Source organism: Sphaeramia orbicularis, chromosome 16 (assembly GCF_902148855.1).
Source record: "Sphaeramia orbicularis chromosome 16, fSphaOr1.1, whole genome shotgun sequence".
In the NCBI taxonomy this organism is placed as follows: domain Eukaryota; kingdom Metazoa; phylum Chordata; class Actinopteri; order Kurtiformes; family Apogonidae; genus Sphaeramia; species Sphaeramia orbicularis.
Window position 1 is genome coordinate 11,294,740 of NC_043972.1, and position 20,832 is coordinate 11,315,571.

Consider the following 20,832-nt stretch of genomic DNA (forward strand, 5'->3'; position numbering starts at 1 on the left):
ACGCGGATCAGATCAGTTCGAGTCGGGGGGGAAAACACGCAGGTACACGGATTCTAAACGCTTTTCCACGGACACGACCACCTTCCCCTGCTTCTTCTGCTTCTTCTTCTTCGGACCTCTGTTCTGTTTCTGCTTCAAAGACACAAGTTTGTCTCGTCCAAAACAGAGGGATGCTGCATGTTCCCGAGCCGCACTTGCACTCAGAGGGAACCTAAAAGTGGACCGGAACCGAACCGGAGCGGAATTACACTTAAAACAGACTCCCACGTTCTTCCACGGAGCGTTTTTTGGCGACTTTTACGCACGTTTTGCGCTCATTTTTGGAGCAGTTACGCACCGCCTTTGCATCTATCTGCACATTAACGCACAGAAGAAAAGCCCCCCTACCTATTACCTACTACCTACCCCCCCACCCCCCACCCTACCCCCCCTTCCTCCACGCATCACTGTTTAGGAAGGTGTTGATTCGGTTCCACTTTTTTTTTGTTTTTTTTGTTTTGGTGTGACCGGACCGGAGGCTCCGCGCGCTTCATAAAAATGATCCCGATCTGGCGACGTGATGCCGTGTCGTCGCATCCCGTCTGATGTTTGACACATCCAAGGATCGACTCAAAGAAAACTGGAGGAGGACATTCTAAAGTCACAGCGTTCCACCCCGAGCCCCCCGAGTCCCCCACCGGCACCTTTCCTTTTTTTTTTTTTTTTTTTTTTTTTTTTTTTTAATTCCCGGATCGCCGTCCAGATGCAGTTTCGACTCTTCTCATTTGCCCTGATCGTATTGAACTGTATGGAGTACAGCAACTGTCAGGCGCCTTCGCACCGCTGGAGACGAAACAAAAGAGGTAACACGAGGTTCTAGAACCCCCCACCCACCCCCCACACCCCCCAGGTCCAGTCCCGCAGCATCCAACAGACGGACTTTAACAAGATGAGTTTGCGCGCGGTCGTGGAACCCCTCCACGTTACCGAGCTGCACATTCTGTTAAAAAAAAAAGAAAAAAGTCCGTTTGTTTCTGGTTCCGACATTTGTCTGGAGCTTCTCAGAGTCCACGCACGAGGTCAGGAACCCCCCCCCCCCCCCCCAAAAAAAAAAAAGTGTGATCTGACAGTAAATCCCGAATGTCACATCGGTTATTATCGGAACATTCCGGTCATTCAAGTTGAACGGAATTCATTCAGTTATTCATTCTTTTTTTTTCTTTTTCTTTTTTTTTTTTTTTCTAAAGCCACAAACTCAGTATCGCATCATCTCATGTAACATTATTAACCTCCTTGAAAGATAGATTTTTCCAGATTATGTAATGATTTCAGAGGACTGGAGTTAATGCGTAAAATGTGCGTAAAAAAATTGGCCACACGCGCGCGTCTCTGTCCAAAAAAAAAAAAAAAAAAAAAAAAAAGAATATTAAAACGTCAGAGTCTGAAGATGAACCCAGTCTGAGTCCAAACATCACCGTGAATCTGTAAAAAAAAAAAAAAAAAAAAAAAAAAAGCTGCTGCTGCGGACGAACGGGAGGGGGTCGGATCGTGGGAGTTCTTTAATGAATAGATAGGGACCCCCCCCCCCCCCCCTCTCTCTCTCTGACTTCTGAATCGCACATCTCCACTCCAGCCTCTTAAGCTGCTTTTAATTGATCTCATCACCACTTTGAACAGTTGGAGGAAAACCCGCACTACAATCACTCAGCGGAGGCGCAGGAGTTTTTGCGGGGGATCAGCCCTTTGGTAAATACTGGTGTATGGTCTGAATGAATGAGGAGACAGTGGGATTAGGAACTGACCCCCCCACACACACACACTCCAACCCCCCCCCCCCCCCCCCCCCACCTTCACCTCCTCCTCCTCAGATGTGTGACATAACACATCTCCAAAGTCCTCAGGAGACCACATCCAGAAGTAGAAAAGTTCACCTACAGTCAGAGGAAAAGGGGGGTGGGGGGGTTAGGGGTTGAAGGGGGGTGGGTGGGGTGGCTTGTAAATTGTAAGGCAATCACAGATTTAATCATATGCGTGCCGGTGTGGTGGTGGTGGTGGTGGTGGTGGGGTGGGGGCTCCACACACTGCAAACCCTCCACTGCCCATCTGCAAATAATCAGCCAGTCGGTGCGAGGTACTGGCACATTCAGACCCCCCCACCTCACCCCCACCCCACAGTCCAACACCGACGATTCAGATCCCACTGTGGGAGTTAATGGTCTTAGTTCAGGGTTGTCAAACAATATGGTCCGTGGGCCCAAACCGGACCGCACTAAAGGGTCCGGTCTTGTTGGTTCAGGTGGATCAGAACCAGGAAAATAAGAACAGCAGAACCTGTAAATAATGATAGAAAAACCTGTAAATAATGATAGAAGATCCTGTAAATAATGATAGAAGAACCTGTAAATAATGATGGAATAACCTGTAAATAATGATAGAATTACCTGTAAATAATGTCAAATATAAGTGTTGTCCACTTTGTTTCAGTGTAAAATGTTTGAAAATGTTTAGATTCACTATAGGGATGTAACGATATATCACTATTATCGCGGTATTGTTGAAATTGTGCTTAAAATGTTCAAAAAGTACTATTACACACACTGAAAGAATTTAACCAAGTTGTATTTTGAAAAAAAAAAAAAAAAACAACAACAAAAAAAACAAATAAAATAATTGGCACAATGCACCTTCTTTTGCAGAAACATTCAAATATTAACCCTTAGTGGTCTGAGCCTTTTTTGTCCGTTTTTCAGTCCTTTTGATTTTGCCTTTATATACTATATAAACAAATGTTTACTATACCCATGTTTGGGATCTGTTTTTTCAGCATAACTTCATCTATCTCATCTGCTATTATTTTTTCACTTTAACCTGCTATAAAAACATAAAAGGCCAGAAAACACAAAAAAATATATGAAATCCGATTTGAAAAATGTATAATTTATTGCATAAATAACACACAGATGATTAACGAACCTTTTCAAAGACTTTAAAAGTGAATATTGGTTCCAAATATTAGGTATATTAAATTAAAATTGTAATAAATTAAAACTATACTCAAGTATTTGACGTTAAGGCAGATCTTTACATAGGCGTTTTCTCTGGAAAAGTGTGGTATACTAACCGTTGGCAATTTTACTGCGGTTTATTGTTATACCGGTAATCGTTACATCCTTAATTCACTAACTATCCTTTCACTAAAATGTAAATAACCTGAACAAATATGAAATGTCACAAGAAAAATCAGTGTAATTGGACCAATATTCTGTCTGGAAATGATAAACTGAGGCAGAATATTGGTAAACTAAACAGATTTTTCTTATTGTTGTTCATATTATTTACATTTTTAAAGGATAGTTTGTAGATTTAAACCTTTTCCTAAATGTAATTTTACTTTTTTCACTCTAAAACATAGAGAAAAGTTTGTATTTGTCATTATCTATATATTATTCTGTTATTATTTTACTGTTTCTGATCATATTGGGCTGAAGGTGGAACCTGAGCTAAAATGAGTTTGACTCCCCCCACCCCCCCATGTTCAGACAGCAGGTCTTAATGCACAGATCAGATTTTTTTGGTGAAATCCAGTTTTTTTTGTGTGTGCTCGTTCATATTCTACAATAAATGTGACTTCTCTGCTTGTATGAAGTGGCTAAAACTAGAAAAACCTTTCAGTTTTATCAGTTTCTGATATAATAATCCTCAACTTTAATCAGAGTTTAAATGAAAATCTGCATGATCAGTGAATTAAATACTGGAAAATATGTGATGTTCAGTGAAAAAACACAAAACATAGAGGATAATATTATAATAAATGGTGATAAATCATCTAAAAAAAGGTTCAATCTAGAGAGAAATTTATTTGGGAACTACCGCAAAAGTAGTACTGGGTCTTTATGGGTTAAATGCGACTTCTATCAGTTTTGAGTCTGAACTGAATGTGACCCTGAAGTGACCCACATGCACTAAAGAGGTTCTGATGGAATACGTGACCACGCAGACACACACTGGGTTTACGGGAGGAAATATGGTTTTCCCACCGCTCTTCCTCCTGGGACGCAGAATTGTGACATTTGTCGCATTTCAATGACGTAAAGGTCAGATAAATGCGACCTGGCGGTTCAGACTGCAGTCGCATTGGAAAATATCAGATCTGTATCAAATTTAGGACCACATATGAAAGTGGTCTGGGTCAGATTAGTGCTGTTCAAACTGTCTATAACAGATCAGATACAGGTCACATATGGGTGAAAAAATCAGATTTGGGCCAAATTTACCTGCAATCTGAACATAACCTAATAGTATTTTTAAAAACTAACAAGTGACTGATAATGAATAAGTATATTAATGTGTCAGAAATAGCAATCAATTATGTAACATCAACTTAAAAGAGAAATTAACCCATAAAGACCCAGTGTTACTTTTTTGTCAGTTTCTAAATGAATTTTTCTTTGTTTATTTCTTAAATCTTTCTTATTTATCACCATTTATTACAATATTATCCTCTGTTTTTTGTGTTTTTTTCAGTGAAAATCAGCTATTTTCCATTATTTATTTCACTGATCATGCAGATGTTCATAAAAACTCAATGACTTAAAGGTCGGATAAATGCGACCTGGACGTTCAGACTGAAGTCGCATTGGAAAATATCGGATCCGTATCAAATTTAGGACTACATATGAAAGTGGTCTGGGTTGAAAGTGGGTCAGATTAGGGCTGTTCAAACTGTCTGTAACAGATCAGATACAGGCAAGGTCCTCATAGTTTTAGATTTTTCTTTATAGTTTAGTTTTATTTAGTTCTGACTTTTTTTTTTCTCTAATTCAGTTAGTTTTGATTCGTTTTTAGAGCAGGTTTGATTGTTTTTATTATTATTTTTTTCTTCTAAGTGCTCAGTTTTAGTTTAATTTTCATCTAGTTTTAGTCTATTTGTATCTTTTATCTTTAACAGATCGGATACAGGTCACCTACAGTCTGAACTTAGTATTAGTGCGATGTGGGAACGGCTCATATCTGACGGGGGTTTTAGTCGAAGTCGGTTTGTGCTTGGTCTCAGAGTCTGTGAGAGGAAGGAGTGAAGGGGGTGGGGGGTGGGGGGCAGCGGGGGTGAGATCAAGAGGTTAACTTGCACATTTGACCCTAGAACAGCTTTAGGCTCAGCTCTTTACATTGTTAGTGCGAGCTTTCAGAACGGATGTTACACTTGTCAAACTAATCCCATGCAAATATGTGCAGGTTTAACTGTAACGGTGAAAGTGTGTTTGTATATGTGTGTGTGTGTGTGTGTGTGTGTGTGTGTGTGTGCTGGAAACACCACTTTGGGCCAAAAGTGCCATTCTAGCCGGCGGTGGCGTTCGGCCAAAGTTTTGGGTATTCGCTTCCTTCCTTTTTATTTATCGCGGTTCTATCGACAGCAGCGTGTCGCAGATCGTCATCCGATAAACGCAGAAACGCTTGAATATTTTCTAGGCTTCCAGGTTCCTGTCACAGCTTTATTTACAGTCTGTCCAACGTGTAAACCCATCAGCAGTGTTGAGACCCAGACACATTTGAAACTCAATTTGGCCTCTGGTACGGAGGAAGAAAGGTGTCGAAATATTCATGTGCATAAGACAGATATGTGTGCATATGAGCCTGACCTGAACTGGACCTCATCTGACCTGAACTTATGGTCAGTCTGTGAATCCATGGATCCTCTGCTCCGTAAATAATGTCTGTGAAGTGGGGACGGATTTTTAAGTCACGTTGGTGAATTCGTATTGGTGATATCGGAGAAAGAACAATAGTAAAATTGTATTTCGTGTTTGTAATTCTTGTCAAAACTTATTTATTCACTGCAAAAAATTTAAATCTTTCCAAGTGTATTTTTCTCATTTCTAGTCCAAATATCTCATCACACTAAAAATCAGACAGAATCACCAACAGAGGAACTTTTCAATGAGATAAAGGAACTGATTTATAGACAACAGATCTGGAAAATCAGATTTTAAAAAATCTTACCAAGATAATTTTCACTTCTTCCATCGGCAGATTTTTTTTGCTTGAAGTGAGACCCCACATTTGGTCCTTTTGTTTATTTCCAATTTTTAATTTGTGTGTACGATCGAAAGAATGAAAAACGAATGAAAATCAAAAGAATGAAAAACAACTCGTCGTTTGGTTTTTGATTTTTGATTTGTACATGAATAATGAGTCACTTTTTCACTTTCCGATTGTGGATTCTCACTTGAATATGAAAAGAACGAATGGTCCGTGGATCTGTTGGTGATTGAATTTTCTTTTCAGAAACAAAAGAAAAACTAGTGGTCAAATTGAGTTTCGTTTTAAACTAGACGAATCAAAATTGAATTTCAAGGTGTTTTTCTTTTTCAGTATTCAGGCTTGATTTTTGTTTTCTCTTTCTAATAACAAAAAAGAAAGTTACTACCTGACAGAAATGGAAAAACTGACCAAAAACGGCTGGGTTTTTGAATTTTCTGACACCGGATGTTGTCATTTTTAAGGAAAGAGCGTTAATGCCATCGAGGTCACAAAGATTCTTACGAACGATGGATTTGTACGAATCTTCCAGTTCGTAAGAAATCTGGACATCGTAGACATGCACCCTACACGAATGTCAACGAACTCCAGATTTCTTACGAACTGGAAGATTCGTACAAACCCATCGTTCTTAAGAATGTTTGTTTTTCCAATTCTGTCAGGTAGTAACTTTCTTTTTGTTATTAAAATGAGAAAATGAAAATCAATTTGTTTTTTTAAATGTGGTTTATCCGTTTTGACACTGAAAAAGAAAAACGCCTTGATTTTCAATTTTAATTCTTGTATTTTAAAATGAAAATGAATTAACCACTAGTTTTCTGTTGATTGAGTTGTTTTCTGTGGAATCACTCCAAATATCGCAGTGAGAACATGACATTCTATTATGGTTTCAAAGATCTCTGAAAAGAAACGAACTATTGGTGGGCAGAACTGGCTCAGATTGGTTCAGATACAAGCACATGAGTATTTTGACACCAATCTAATCCCGTACCAAGGTTATTATTGTTAACGAAAACTAACGAAATAACAAAAACTAGAATTGTAAAAACATTTTTGGAAGCTAAAATAAATAAAAGCTATAATTAAAAGAAAAAACAATAACTAACTGAAACTGTAGTATGTGTTTATGAAACTAACAAACGGATAAAAATTATGGATAAAATTCCCTTTCGTCTTTGTCAATGTCGGATTGATATGAAAGTGATTTATTTTGCTCTAGCAATTTTAGCTAGCGGCAACATACAACACTTGATGGTCCGTCACTTGTGGTTTCCAGTCGTCCTCTGGTCCCCACTCTACCCGGAAACATGGAGACTAAAGATGGGAGAAAGCAGCAGAGTCCTGTCTGGGATTTATTTGAATACAACGGAGAAGAAGAGAAAAGATACGACAAAACTAAAACTAATACTAAAACTAAACTAAAACTAAGCATTTAGAAAAAAAACAGAAAACTAATAAAAACTAGCAAACCTGCTCTAAAAATGAATTAAAACTAACTGAATTACAGAAGAACAGTCAAAACTAAATAAAACTAAACTATAATGAAAAATCCAAAACTATTCTAACTTTTGCCCCGCACACGGCGTTGCTGTTTTCTTCGTAACCAAACACATCCTGCAGAGCTGAACAAACATCTTTTCATTTTTACATACGTGACAGAGCGGAGCTGTGCACTTGATATACTGGATGCATCTGCCAACAGAGGTGTGAGGGATGGAGATGCCCTTATAATTATGGGATGTCAGGAATGAAAAACAGCCGTTGGTGAAGTGTAGGCGCTGGGTGGAGATGGGGATCTGTCTGTGGTTTTCAGGGCCTGATCTTGTCTCGCTCACATACGACACGGTACGACCCGACCTTCTGTTTGGCGGCGCTGATCTTACAAACGCTATTTCATGTAAAACAGATGAGAACACATATTAAATTTACACCTCCGTACCCCCCGTCCTCTCCCACTGGAAGCAGGGAAACGATGCCAACGAGCCCTGCTATGATATCATCGCTCCACACAAGGGGATTACTTTTCATTTTTATTCTCTGGCTAATGATGCCACCTGCTGACTACATAAAACCAGGGTTGGAGAACCAGCGGAGCCTGGAGGAACACAACTAGGCTGTGGGCCCCCAGATGTGGAAACAGGTAATGAGTGGGCAACGGCAGCAGAGTGGAGAAAAGAGAGGAAAGAAGGAGGGAGTTAACCCTTCCACGTCTGCAGCGTTCAGGAACATAAAAAAACACAAAAACACAGGCCACGTACAGGTTTAGGTCAGTTCCAACTGGGTATGATTCAAAACTGAACTGCACGAAGAACAAATGTGATAACATTTAGTGAAATATGAGCACAATGAACAGAAAAAATGACAAAAACAACAACAAAAAGGACAAAATAAAGAATAATGAAAGGAAAATGTATACAAAAACGTGAGAAATATGAACGAAATGAAAAGAAAAAATGAATAAAATAACAACAAAAAGGACAAAATAAAGAATAATGAGAGGAAAATGTATACAAAAATGTGAGAAATATGAACAAAATTAACAGAAAAAATGACAACAACAGAAAGGACAAAATAAAGAATAATGAGAGGAAAATGTGTACAAAAATATGAGAAATATGATCAAAATGAACAGAAAAAAATGACAAAAACAACAACAAAAAGGACAAAATAAAGAATAATGAGAGGAAAATGTATACAAAAATGTGAGAAATATGAACAAAATGAACAGAAAAAATAACAACAAAAAGGACAAAATAAAGAATAATGACAGGAAAATGTATACAAAAATGTGAGAAATATGAACAAAATTAACAGAAAAAATGACAACAACAAAAAGGACAAAATAAAGAATAATGAGAGGAAAATATGTACAAAAATGTGAGAAATATGAACAAAATGAACAGAAAAAATGACAAAAACAACAACAAAAAGGACAAAATAAAGAATAATGAGAGGAAAATATGTACAAAAATGTGAGAAATATGAACAAAATGAACAGAAAAAATGACAACAAAAAGGACAAAATAAAGAATAAAGAGAGGAAAATGTATACAAAAATGTGAGAAATATGAACAAAATGAACAGAAAAAATGACTAAAATAACAACAAAAAGGACAAAATAAAGAATGAGAGGAAAATATATACAAAAATGTCAGAAATATGAAGAAAATGAACAGAAAAAAATGACTAAAATAACAAAAAGACAAAAAAAGAATACTGAGAAGAAAATGTGTACAAACATGTGAGAAATATGAACGAAATGAACAGAAAAAATGACAAAAATAACAACAAAAAGGACAAAATGAACAATAACGAGAGGAAAATGTATACAAAAATGAACAGAAATAGCCAAAAAAAGCACCAACAAATATGATCAAATTAAGCCACATCCATGTTTAGATAATTTCCAACTGTGTGATCTGTTACTGAACTGCATTAAGGACAAATTTGATCAAATTTAGAGAAATATGAACACAATTAACAGAAAAAATGACAAAAATAACAACAAATATGGACAAAATAAAGAATAAAGAAAGGAAAACTTGTATAAAACTGACTAAAAAATGTGAGAAATATGAACAAAATGAACAGACAAAATGACAAAAAGTAACAAATATAGACAAAAAGAGTAACGAGAGAAAAACGTATAAAAAAATGAACAAAAATAACCAAAAAAGTACCTACAAATATGATCAAATTAAGCCACGTCCAGGTTTAGATCATTTCCAATTGTGTGATCTGTTACTGAACTGCATTAAGGACAAATGTGATAACATTTAGAGAAGTATGAGCACAATTAACAGAAAAAATGACAAAAAAAAAAACAAAAAGGAAAAAAGTAAAGAATAACAAGAGGAAAACTTATGTAAAAATGAACACATTTTGAGAAATATGTAAAAAATGGACAGACAAATGACAAAAACAAGAAATACAGACAAATTAAAGAATAATGAGAGGAAAACGTGTACAAAATGAACAAAAGTTGGAGACATTTGAACAAAATGAACAGAAATAAACAAAAAAAAAGCAACTACAAATATGATCAAGTTAAACCACGTCTAGTTTTAGATCATTTCCAATATCTGTCAAACTTTTTAACTACAAACATTGTAGTGAAAAAAGTCAAATTACATCTACAAACTAGAAAAGCACTTGGAGAGTACAGACCTCCGCCAAGGCAGATCAGTCCCCCGATCACCACCAAAATTTTATCATTTGTTCCTTGTGCCAGTATCAACATTTCCTGAAATTTCCATCCAAATCCGTCCATAACTTTTTGAGTTATCTTGCACACAGACAGACAGACAGACAGACAGACAGACAGACAGACAGACCCAGGTTGGATTCAGTGACACCAGCGTTTGTCTGTTATCAGAGGAAAACTGTAAGGTCAGAGGTCAGTCATGTGACACAGGGGAGCGGGGGTGTCAAACATAAGGTCAGGGGGCTGAAACAGGGACGCCAAAGGGTCCAGTCAGGTCCATGAGAGGGATTTATGACATGGAAGAATGACACTGAAAAGATGAAGAAACTGTCATTTTAGTTTAAGAGACAGACAGACAGACAGACAGACAGACAGACAGACAGACAAACCAACGCTGGCAAAAACAGAACCCCCTTGGCGGAGGTAATTATCCTTTTAAATACATATCAATGCCAAGAAGAACCATGATCAAACTGAAATTTCTTAAAGTAAGTGTAATTTTAACAATATTCTGTCTCAGTTTATCACTTCCACATATACATTATAACGTACAGATCACAGTGGATCTACAAATATACAAAACATTTAGTAATTTTGAGAAATATGATCACAATTAACAGAAAAAAGGACATAAAAAAAACAAGAAATATGGACAAAATAAAGAACGAAAGGAAAATGAACAAAATTGTGAGAAAAAAAGATCAAAAAGCAGCAAATATGATCAAATTAATCAATAACAGGAACAAAACATGCACAAAAATGAACAAAAACTTGAGAAACATGAACAGAATGATGTTAAAATCGTACTTCCTTCTATTAAGACACTTCAGGTTGTTCAGATTTTTTTCAGGTTATCCACATTTTTTGTTAAGGGATAGTTTGTAAATGTAAATATTTTCATGTAATTTTCCATTTTTTTTTTTTTTAAACACTAAAACAAAGAGAAACATTTGTATTTGTCATTATTTACAGGTTATTCTGTTATTATTTTACTGGTTCTGATCCACTTTAGATCCTGTTGGTCTGGATGTGGAACCTGAACTGAACTGACTGTTAAACTCTTCAGTGTAATTATTGCGTTATGGGTCGGATTGGACTCTTTGGCGTCCGGTTTTGGTCCACGGGCCTTATGTTTGACACCAGTGGATCAGATGAAACCAGAGGACAGGGTGGAGGTGGTGAGGTCACATGACGCTGTAGCACTGGTGACGCTGCATAACCAGAGTGTGTGTGTGTGTGTGTGTGTGTGTGTGTGTGTGTGTGTGTGTGATTATGGAGTCGAGTTCACGACCATTACAGCATTTTTCTCTGATCCGTCACAACGATAATGGGAGAAACTTAATATTCTCAGGTATTTGGCTCATGTCAACAGTGGTTTCACTGAAAAAACAGGTGAGTAAACCTGACTTTAAAGCTCTTCTTTTAGGTTTATATTAGAACAGAGGTGTCAAACATGAGGCCTGTGGTCCAAAACCGGCCCGCTGCCTGGTCCAGTCTGGTCCAGTGGGATGAATGGGTTAAAATTCAAAAATGACACCTTATCCAATCCAATCCAAGTTTATTTGTAAAGCACTTTAAAACAACCACAGTGGACCAAAGTGCTGTACAGAAGAATAAATAAAAACCAAAATAACAGAGTAAAATACAAGAATAGATTAAAAGACACAGAACAACTGGAAAAAATAAAATAAAATAAAAATAAATAAATAAAAATACAGAAGAATAGCTAAAACCTAAATAAAAGAATAAAATACAAGAATAGATTAAAAGACATAGAACTGTAAAAAAAATAAAAATAAAATAAAATAATAATTTAAAAAAATAATAATAATAATAATAAATAAATAAATAAATAAATACAGAAGAATAGATAAAACCAAAATACAAGAATAAAATACAAGAATAAATTAAAAGACACAGAACTGTAAACTGTATAAATAAATAAATAAATAAATAAATAAATAAATAAAAATACAGAAGAATAGATACAACCTAAATAAAAGAATAAAATACAAGAATAAATTAAAAGACATAGAACAACTCTAAAAAATTAAATAAAATAAAAATAAATAAATAAAAATACAGAAGAATAGATAAGACTTAAATAAAAGAATAAAATACAAGAATAAATTAAAAACATAAAAAAGCTGTACAGTTAAAAACAACATCAAATATCCTCATATAAGGGTGAAAATAATCAGATTTGGGCCACATTTACCTGCAGTGATCTGTCAATCATCTGGAGTGACACTGGTACCTGAGGAGGTGTCCAATCAGGTTCCAGAGGTGGTCAGCGCTAAGTTAGCAATAGTTTCCTCGGTATGACCCACCCTACTCTGCCTCTGATTGGCTCCTCAGTCCTCATGCCTAAAGTTAACCAATCTCATCAGTGAAGGCAGCGAGTACTAGCCAATTAGAGGCAGAGTAGGGCGGGTCATGGTGTCACCATCCTGGGGAAAAAATGGACAATGTGGCTGCAGATACGACTGAATGATGAGCATCAGGGGGATTTAGAAGAAGGCATACGTAATGAGGAGTGAAAAATAAGTAGTTATACTCTGGACTACACTGCTGGAATGAGAACAAAACAAAACCACAACTTAAAACTGCAACGTCTTAAGCCTCAAAATTTACAAAAGGAGTAGAAACAAGTCTAAACGTATCTACTCCAACCCCTTCAAATGTTTCCATACTGACTGAAAACAACACCGTCCCAAATTTATCAGCAAATATCAAACACGTCCATTTAGTCACTCCTCCAAACTGAGTCGGACTCCCCTGCACTAGAACGTTAAACCACCTTTGGATGCAGATAAACTCTAAATAAGGGGTCTCAAACATGTGGCAAGGGGGCCAAATGTGGCCCACCCAAGGTTCCAATCCAGCCCGTGGGATGTTTTTGCAAAGTCAAAAATTCCACAGTCTTGAATTGAATTAAGCAAAAAAGAAAAAAATAGCTTGAATTAAGGAAAAAATGTTGAATTAACAAAAAAAATCTTCAATTTAGTAAAAAAAAAAAATCTTGAATTAAGCAAAAAAAAAAAAAAAATTGAATTTACCAAAAATCTTGAATTAAGCCAAAAAAAAAAAATCTTGAATTTAGCAAAAAAAAATCTTGAATTAAGCCAAAAAAAAAAAAAATCTTGAATTTAGCAAAAAATCTTGAATTAAACCCCCCCAAAATCTTGAATTTAGCAAAAAAAAATCTTGAATTCAGCCAAAAAAATCTTGAATTTAGCAAAAAATCTTGAATTATCAAAAAAAATCTTGAATTAAGCCAAAAAAAATCTTGAATTTAGCAAAAAATCTTGAATTAAACCCCCCAAAAATCTTGAATTTAGCAAAAAAAATCTTGAATTGAGCCAAAAAAATCTTGAATTTAGCAAAAAATCTTGAATTATCAAAAAAATCTTGAATTAAGCCAAAAAAAATCTTGAATTTAGCAAAAAATCTTGAATTAAGTAAAAAAAAAAAAATCTTGAATTTAGCAAAAAATCTTGAATTAAGCCAAAAAAAAAAATCTTGAATGAAGCCAAAAAAAAAAAAAAAATCTTAAATTTAGTAAAATATCTTGAATCAAGCAAAAAATCTTGAATTAACAACTTCAAATGTTTTTCTCTGTTTTAGTGCAAAAATAAATGATGAAAATATTTACATTTCCAAACTACCCTATAACAATAAAATGTGAAGGACCTGAACAAATATGACCAACCTGAAACGTCTAAAGAAAGTTCATCACAGTTTGAACTCTTTTCTGCCTGTTCCTCAGTGTTTAGTGTCTTTGTAGATCTGACCCATAATGCACATGGAGAAATGATGAGTTGAGGCAGAATATTGTTAAAATTGCACTTATTTTTCTCAAGAAATGTAATTTTTTTCAGGTTATTCACATCTTTTTTGTTGGGACAGTTTATAAAAGTAAGTATTTTCATAATTTAATGTTTTGTTTTTTTTCTTTACACTAAAACAAAGACAAAAATTTGGAGTTGTCTTTATTTCTAGGTTATTCTGCTCTTACAGTATTTGACTGGTCCGGCCCACTTTAGACCAAATGGGGCTGAATGTGGAACCTGAAAGAACATGAGTTTGAGAACCCTGGTGTAAATCCTCGGCCACAGAGCGTCTTTCTCAGCGGTGGAAAACCAGGTCTTTTGTGCTGAAAGCTCCCACACAGTCCCAGGTTTGAGGGTGTAAGTGTTAATGTTGGAACGCTGCACTTGAGCGCAATATAATACGTTGATTAAGTGGCTAACGGAGGAGAGGGAAGGCTCCAAGAGGCGGCTTTTAAACCAGCTTTGCCATTCTGGCCTTTGGAAAAAGTGAAAAAGCCGTGCAGATGGCATGTCTGTTAACAAGGCCTTCTCACATGATGCTCCTCTAATCCAGGTGATGGGAACCCTGGATCTGGACCCTGTTATTTAACCCATACACAGCCACAACTACTGTTATGGCCGTTCCAAAACAAGTATTTTACTTTATATTTGACTTTTCCCAGTGATTTATCACCATTTATTCTCATATTATCTTCTGTATTTTGTGTTTTTTCAGTGAGAACTGAAGCAAAAGTGACTTTTTCAGCACTTTTTTAGTAGTTTATTAGTTATTATTAGTTAGTATTTGTTAGTCTTTGTTTTTTGCTTATTTTTTCCACATTGTTATTTTGTAAGTTTTTTTAAAATAAATTTTTGTTCATTTTCTCCACTGTCATTGATCCAACTCCATGGGTTTTACTGGTGAATCAATGTTGTAGAAGATGACGATGTTTCCATGGTAACTACGGATCCTCTGAACGTCCAAATGGGTCATATCTGATGACCATGAAAAGATGAATAACGGCATTTTACAGCAATTATTTTCATGTATTGATAGGATTAGTGGATCAACAGGTATTAATCAGTTTGGATCAGTAGATGCTTTTGGTTTTTGAGGGTTTTCAGATTAAATACAGGGTTCTGGATGTTATGAAATGATGAACTCATCATAATTTTTTCAAGTATTTTGCTCATTTTTTCTTCTCTTTAGATATATTTGTTCACTTTTATACAATATTTAAAGTTTTTTTTAGCAAATTTTTCCTTATTCTTTTATATTTTGCTCATTTTATTCTCATTTTACTACTTTTTCTATATTCTATTCTATGAACAATTGAGGTAAAACTGTATTTTACGCCAATTATTTCCATGGATTGATAGGATTAGTGGATCAACAGGTATTAAACAGTTCAGATCAGTAGATGGTTTTGGTTTTTGACAGTTTTCAGACTAAATACAGGGTTCTGGAGGATTCTGTGGGGTTTCTGTAAATTTGATTTGATTTTGATTTGACTTGATAAAGCACTTTGTGACTCTGTCTGTGAAAAGTCCTCTATAAATAAAATTTACTTACTTACTTCTAGATGTTATGAAATGATCAACTCATCATAATTTTCCAAGTATTTTACTTATTTTCTGTTCTCATAAGATATATTTGTTCACTTTTATGCCATATTTCAAGGTTGTTGTTTTTTTTTTTTTAGCTCATTTTTTCTTATTTTTTATATTTTGCTCATTTTATTCTTATTTTTCAAGTTTTTTAAAATATTTTATTCTATGAATAATTGAGGTAAAACTGTATTTTACACCAATTCTTTCCATGTATTGATAGGATTAGTGGATCAACAGGTATTGAACAGTTTAGATCAGTAGACGGTTTTGGTTTTTGAAGGTTTTCAGACTAAATACAGGGTTCTGGTTGTTATGAAATGATTAATTCATCCTCATTTTTCTAGTATTTTGCTCATTTTCTCTTCTCTTTGGACATATTTGTTCACTTTTATGTCATATTTCAAGGTTGTTTATTTATTTTTTGCTCATTTTTCTTTATTTCTTTTATATTTTGCTCATTTTATTCTCATTTTGCAAGTTTTTCTATATTTTATTCTCCACCTATTATTTCCGTGTATTGATAGGATTAATGGATCAGCAGGTATTAAACAGTTTAGATCAGTAGCTGGTTCTGGTCTTTGGTGGTTCTTTGGGTCTTTGTGGGTTCAGGTGCAGGGTTTGGTTTGTTTTATCCACATGAGGCAGGTTTTTGATCATTTTGTAGAAATTCTGAAAATTGATCTTAAGTTTGACGGAGTGGCTGCCACCCCCCCGCCCCACCCCACTTCCTCCGAGTCCTCCTAGAGGGGGGGGTGTGGGTGTTTTAGGGGATGAGGAAGGCATATTTAAGCAGATCAGCTGGAAAGGGCTGAATGTGAACAGCATCACCTGAGAGGGATTACAGTGAGCCGAGTCCTGACCCGAGCCCGATCTCCGGCGTCGGAACACAGCTCCGTCTTTTCCCTCCCAGATCCCCGGAAAACACGGAGACCTGGACATGTATCTGTGTTCAAGACGGGGGTGGGGTGGGGGGGTTAAACATGTGGCCCGTGGACCTAAACTGGCTCGGCAAACGCTCCAGTCCGACCCAGTGGGACGGATTAAATACAAAAGGTGTCAAAGTCATTATCAATAATCAGTCACTTTTCATTTTAAAGTGGTTCAGACAAGTAGAAATAAGAGCACAATAACCTAGAAATAATGACAACTTCACATGTTTATTCTGTTTTTTTGTTTTAGTTTGAAAAAGTAAACTTACATGATGAAAATATTTGCATCTACAAACTATCATTTCGCAAAAAAAAAGGTGAATAACCTGAGATTTCGCAAGAAAAATCAGTGTAATTTAACCAGTTGTATTCACTGGGATCTGACGTTATAATGAACATGTGGAAATTAGAAACTGAGACAGAATATTGTTCAAAGTGCGCTTATTTTTGTTAAAAAAAAAATGTCATGTTTTTCAGGTTATTCACACTTTTTTAAAGGATAATTTGTAGATGTGAACATTTTCTTTAAAGTAATTTGACTTTTTTCGCTCAAAAACATCAAGAAAAGTTTGGAGTTTTCATTATTTCTAGGTTATTGTGCTAATAACCTAGAAATAATGAAAACTCCACATGTTTATTCGGTTTTTTTTAGCTTGAAAAAGTACATGATGAAAATATTTACATCTACAAACGATCCTTTCCCAAAAAAAGGTGAATAACCTGAGATTGCTTCATATAAATCAGTGTATTTGTACCAATATTCTGCCTGTTGTTAAAGATTTTGTGTATTTGTAAATACACTGTGATCTGTACGTTATAATGAACATGTGGAAATGATAAACTGAGACAGAATATTGTTAAAATTGCGCTTATTTTTGTTAAGAAATGTAATTTTTTTCAGGTTATTCACATCTTTTTTGTTGGGATAGTTTATAAAAGTAAGTATTTTCATAATTTAATGTTTTGTTTTTTTTCTTTTTTCAGGTTATTCACACTTTATTAAAGGATAATTTGTAGATGTGAACATTTTCCACAAAGTAATTTTACTTTTTTCACTCAAAAACACAGAGAAAAGTTTGGATTTTTCATTATTTACAGGTTATTGTGTTATTATTTTACTGATTCTGATCCATTTGAAATCATTTTGGGCTGAATGTGGAACCTGAATTAAAATGAGTTTAACCCATAAAGTTCCCAAATTAATTTTTCTCTCTATTTAATGTTTCTCAAGTGATTTTTCACCATTTATCATCATATTATCCCCTCTATTTAGCATTTTTTCAGTGAAAATCAGGTATTTTCTTATATTTTTAATTTACTGATCATGTACTTTAATCACCATGTTGAGATTATATTTGAGGTTAATTATATCAAAAACAGAGAAATTATATTATATCAGAACAGAGAAACTGAAGGAAAAGTGTCTTTTTCAGTCCAACCTCTCATTATCTGAACATAAACCCAGTGTGTCCATCCACTGTCATTGATCCAACTCCATGGGTTTTACTGGGGAATCAATGTTGTAGAAGATGACAGTGTTTCCATGGTAACTATGGAGCCTCTGAATGTCCAAATGGGTCATATCTGATGAAAATGACAAGATGAATAACTGTATTGTACACCAATTATTTCCATGTATTGATCGGATTAGTGGATCAACAGGTATTAAACAGTTTGGATCTGTAGATGGTTTTGGTTTTGGAGGATTTTCAGACTAAATACAGGGTTCTGGATGTTATGAAATGATGAACTCATCGTAATTGTTCAAGTATTTTGCTCATTTTTTCTTCTCTTCAAATATATTTGTTCACTTTTATGTCATATTTCAAGTTTTTTTTTTTAGCTAATTTTTCCTTATTCTTTTATATTTTGCTCATTTTATTCTCATTTTGCTAGTTTTTCTATATTTTATTCTATGAATAATCGAGGTAAAACTGTATTTTACACCAATTATTTCTTTGACTTTGATGAATTCAAAGTCATTTTTCAAGTATTTTGCTCATTTTCTTCTCTTTAGGTATATTTGTTCATTTTTCTGCTATATTTCAAGGTTTTTTAGCTCATTTTTTCTTCTTCCTATTTTTATTTTATTTTTTTAGATTTTCCTAATTTTATTTTAATTTTGCAAAATTTTCTATACTTTATTCTAGGAATAATTGAGGTAAAACTATATTTTACACCAATTATGTTGAAGTAATGATCGAATTAGTGGATCAGCAGGTATTAAACATACATCAGTAGATGTTTTTGGTCGTCGGTGGATGTTTGGGTCTTTACGGGTTAAAGAGGCAGTGAAACGCCGACACCCTGCAGGTGCATGTTCCTGCTGCTCCGACAAAGACATCAGCTCCCGAACAACATTCACGCTCATTTTGACAAGCGCCCCCTTCACCTCCACCTCCCGCCCCCCTCCGGCTCCTCAGCCAATCGCGACCGCCGCCTGTCGTCGGGATTATCACGGCCATTAAAGACAATGATTCACTTCTGTTCTGTATTGATAAATCACATTAGTCTGACCCAGCCTCCGAACTCTGGGGAAAGACTAGCTCCTTGTTTGACCTACTAACCCATGCATGTCGATCCTGGCCTGTAACGGACACACTGCTCCGAGTCACAGCGGTATCAGATGAAGCGGCTGAAAGGCTCCTCAGTGCGCTCATGCCATGTTACCCTGTTGAAAAAGCCCGGCAGAGGAAAAAACATGCAGTGGCATGAACTTTCTACTGGCGAGGGAGACACAGAGAGATTCTTTCAGAGCCCACGTGACCGAGCAGGGACGATGTGGCTCAGTTTGTCTTTGTTTTCTCACTGAAAAAAAATCTATTGTAGCATCGTGTCACAACCCACAAACTCAGTTACGGATAATGAATTATTATCGTCGTAATTTAACACGTCTGTGTTCGGTTAAGTTTGTGAAATGAGTGACGCAGGAAGGTGCAGAGGGAATTCGTAGTCATTTCTTTGGGTGTTTCTGTGGGTTTTTAGATGTTTTGTATTTGCTTTATTATTTTTCTTATAAAAATGGAACCCAGAGGCAGCATATACAAAGAAAACAGGACCCAGAATAGAACCCTGAGGCACCCCAAAGCCTTTAAATTCAACAGTTATTATAATAAAACAGTAAAAACTGAAGAACAAGTCACTTTTTCAGCACTTTTTAAAATTAGTTTATCAGTTATTATTAGTTAGTATTTATTAGTCTTTGACTGAACATTAAAAAATGTGCAGAAGTGTGAATTAATATTGTCGAAATTTAACGTGGCTGTGTTTGGTTAAGTTTGTGAAATAAGTGACGTAGGAAGGTGCAGAGGGGATTCATAGTTGTTTCTTTGGGTGTTTCTGCAGTTTTTAGATGTTTTGTATTTGCTTTATTATTTTTCTTTTAAAAATGGAACCCGGGGGCAGCATATACAAAGAAAACAGGACCCAGAATAGAACCCTGAGGCACCTCAAAGCCTTCAAATTCAACTGTTATCATAATAAAATCGTAAAAACTGAGGAAAAAGTCACTTTTTCAGACAAATCTCTCATTTACTGAACATAAAACCGAGTGTGTCCATCCACTGTCACTGATCCAACTCCTACTGTCGAATCAATGTTGTAGAATATGACGGTGTTTCCACGATAACTATGGAGCCTCTGAAGGTGCTGAGGGGATTTGTAGTCATTTCTTTGGATGTTTCTGCCTTTTTTTTTTTTTTTTTTTAGATGTTTTGTATTTGCTTTATTATTTACTTTCTAAAAACAGAACCCAGGGGCAGCATATACAAAGAAAACAGGATCCAGAATAGATCCCTGAGGCACCCCAAAGCCTTCAGATTCAGCTGTTATTATGATAAAATAGTAAAAACTGATGAAAAAGTCACTTTTTCAGTCAAATCTCTCATTAACTGAACATAAACCCAGTGTGTCCATCCACTGCCACTGATCCAAGCCCATGGGTTTTACTGGTGAATCAGTGTTGTAGAAGATGATGGTGTTTCCACGGTAACTGCAGAGCCTCTGGAGGTGCTGAGGGGATTCGTAGTCATTTCTTTGGGTGTTTCTGCGGTTTTGGAGATGTTTTCTAGCACGTCTACTGAGCCACAGCCATCACAGAACCTTCACTGTGCTTTTTTTTTTTTTTTTTTTACTTTGGGGGGGGTTACATGAGGGTATGTTCAATTCTATCCTCAATCACTGTCATCAGCAGACCTCATACGCTGGCAAAGCTAAATGCCAAACAGATGTTTTCATGTCAGGCTCCGTTTTACCACGCTGT

At 35.6% G+C, this 20,832-nt stretch overlaps 1 protein-coding gene across 1 annotated transcript in view; it reads left to right on the top strand.

Annotated features, from left to right (window-relative positions):
- The first annotated feature begins 729 nt into the window (after nucleotides 1-729).
- rspo2 (R-spondin 2) overlaps nucleotides 730-20,832 on the top strand; it is a 155,436-nt gene continuing 135,333 nt past the window's right edge. Inside the window, exon 1 of the mRNA XM_030158927.1 lies at nucleotides 730-842. Within this exon, the coding sequence (XP_030014787.1) occupies nucleotides 743-842 (100 nt within the window). The 5' untranslated portion in view covers nucleotides 730-742. The remainder of the gene's footprint in view (nucleotides 843-20,832) is intronic.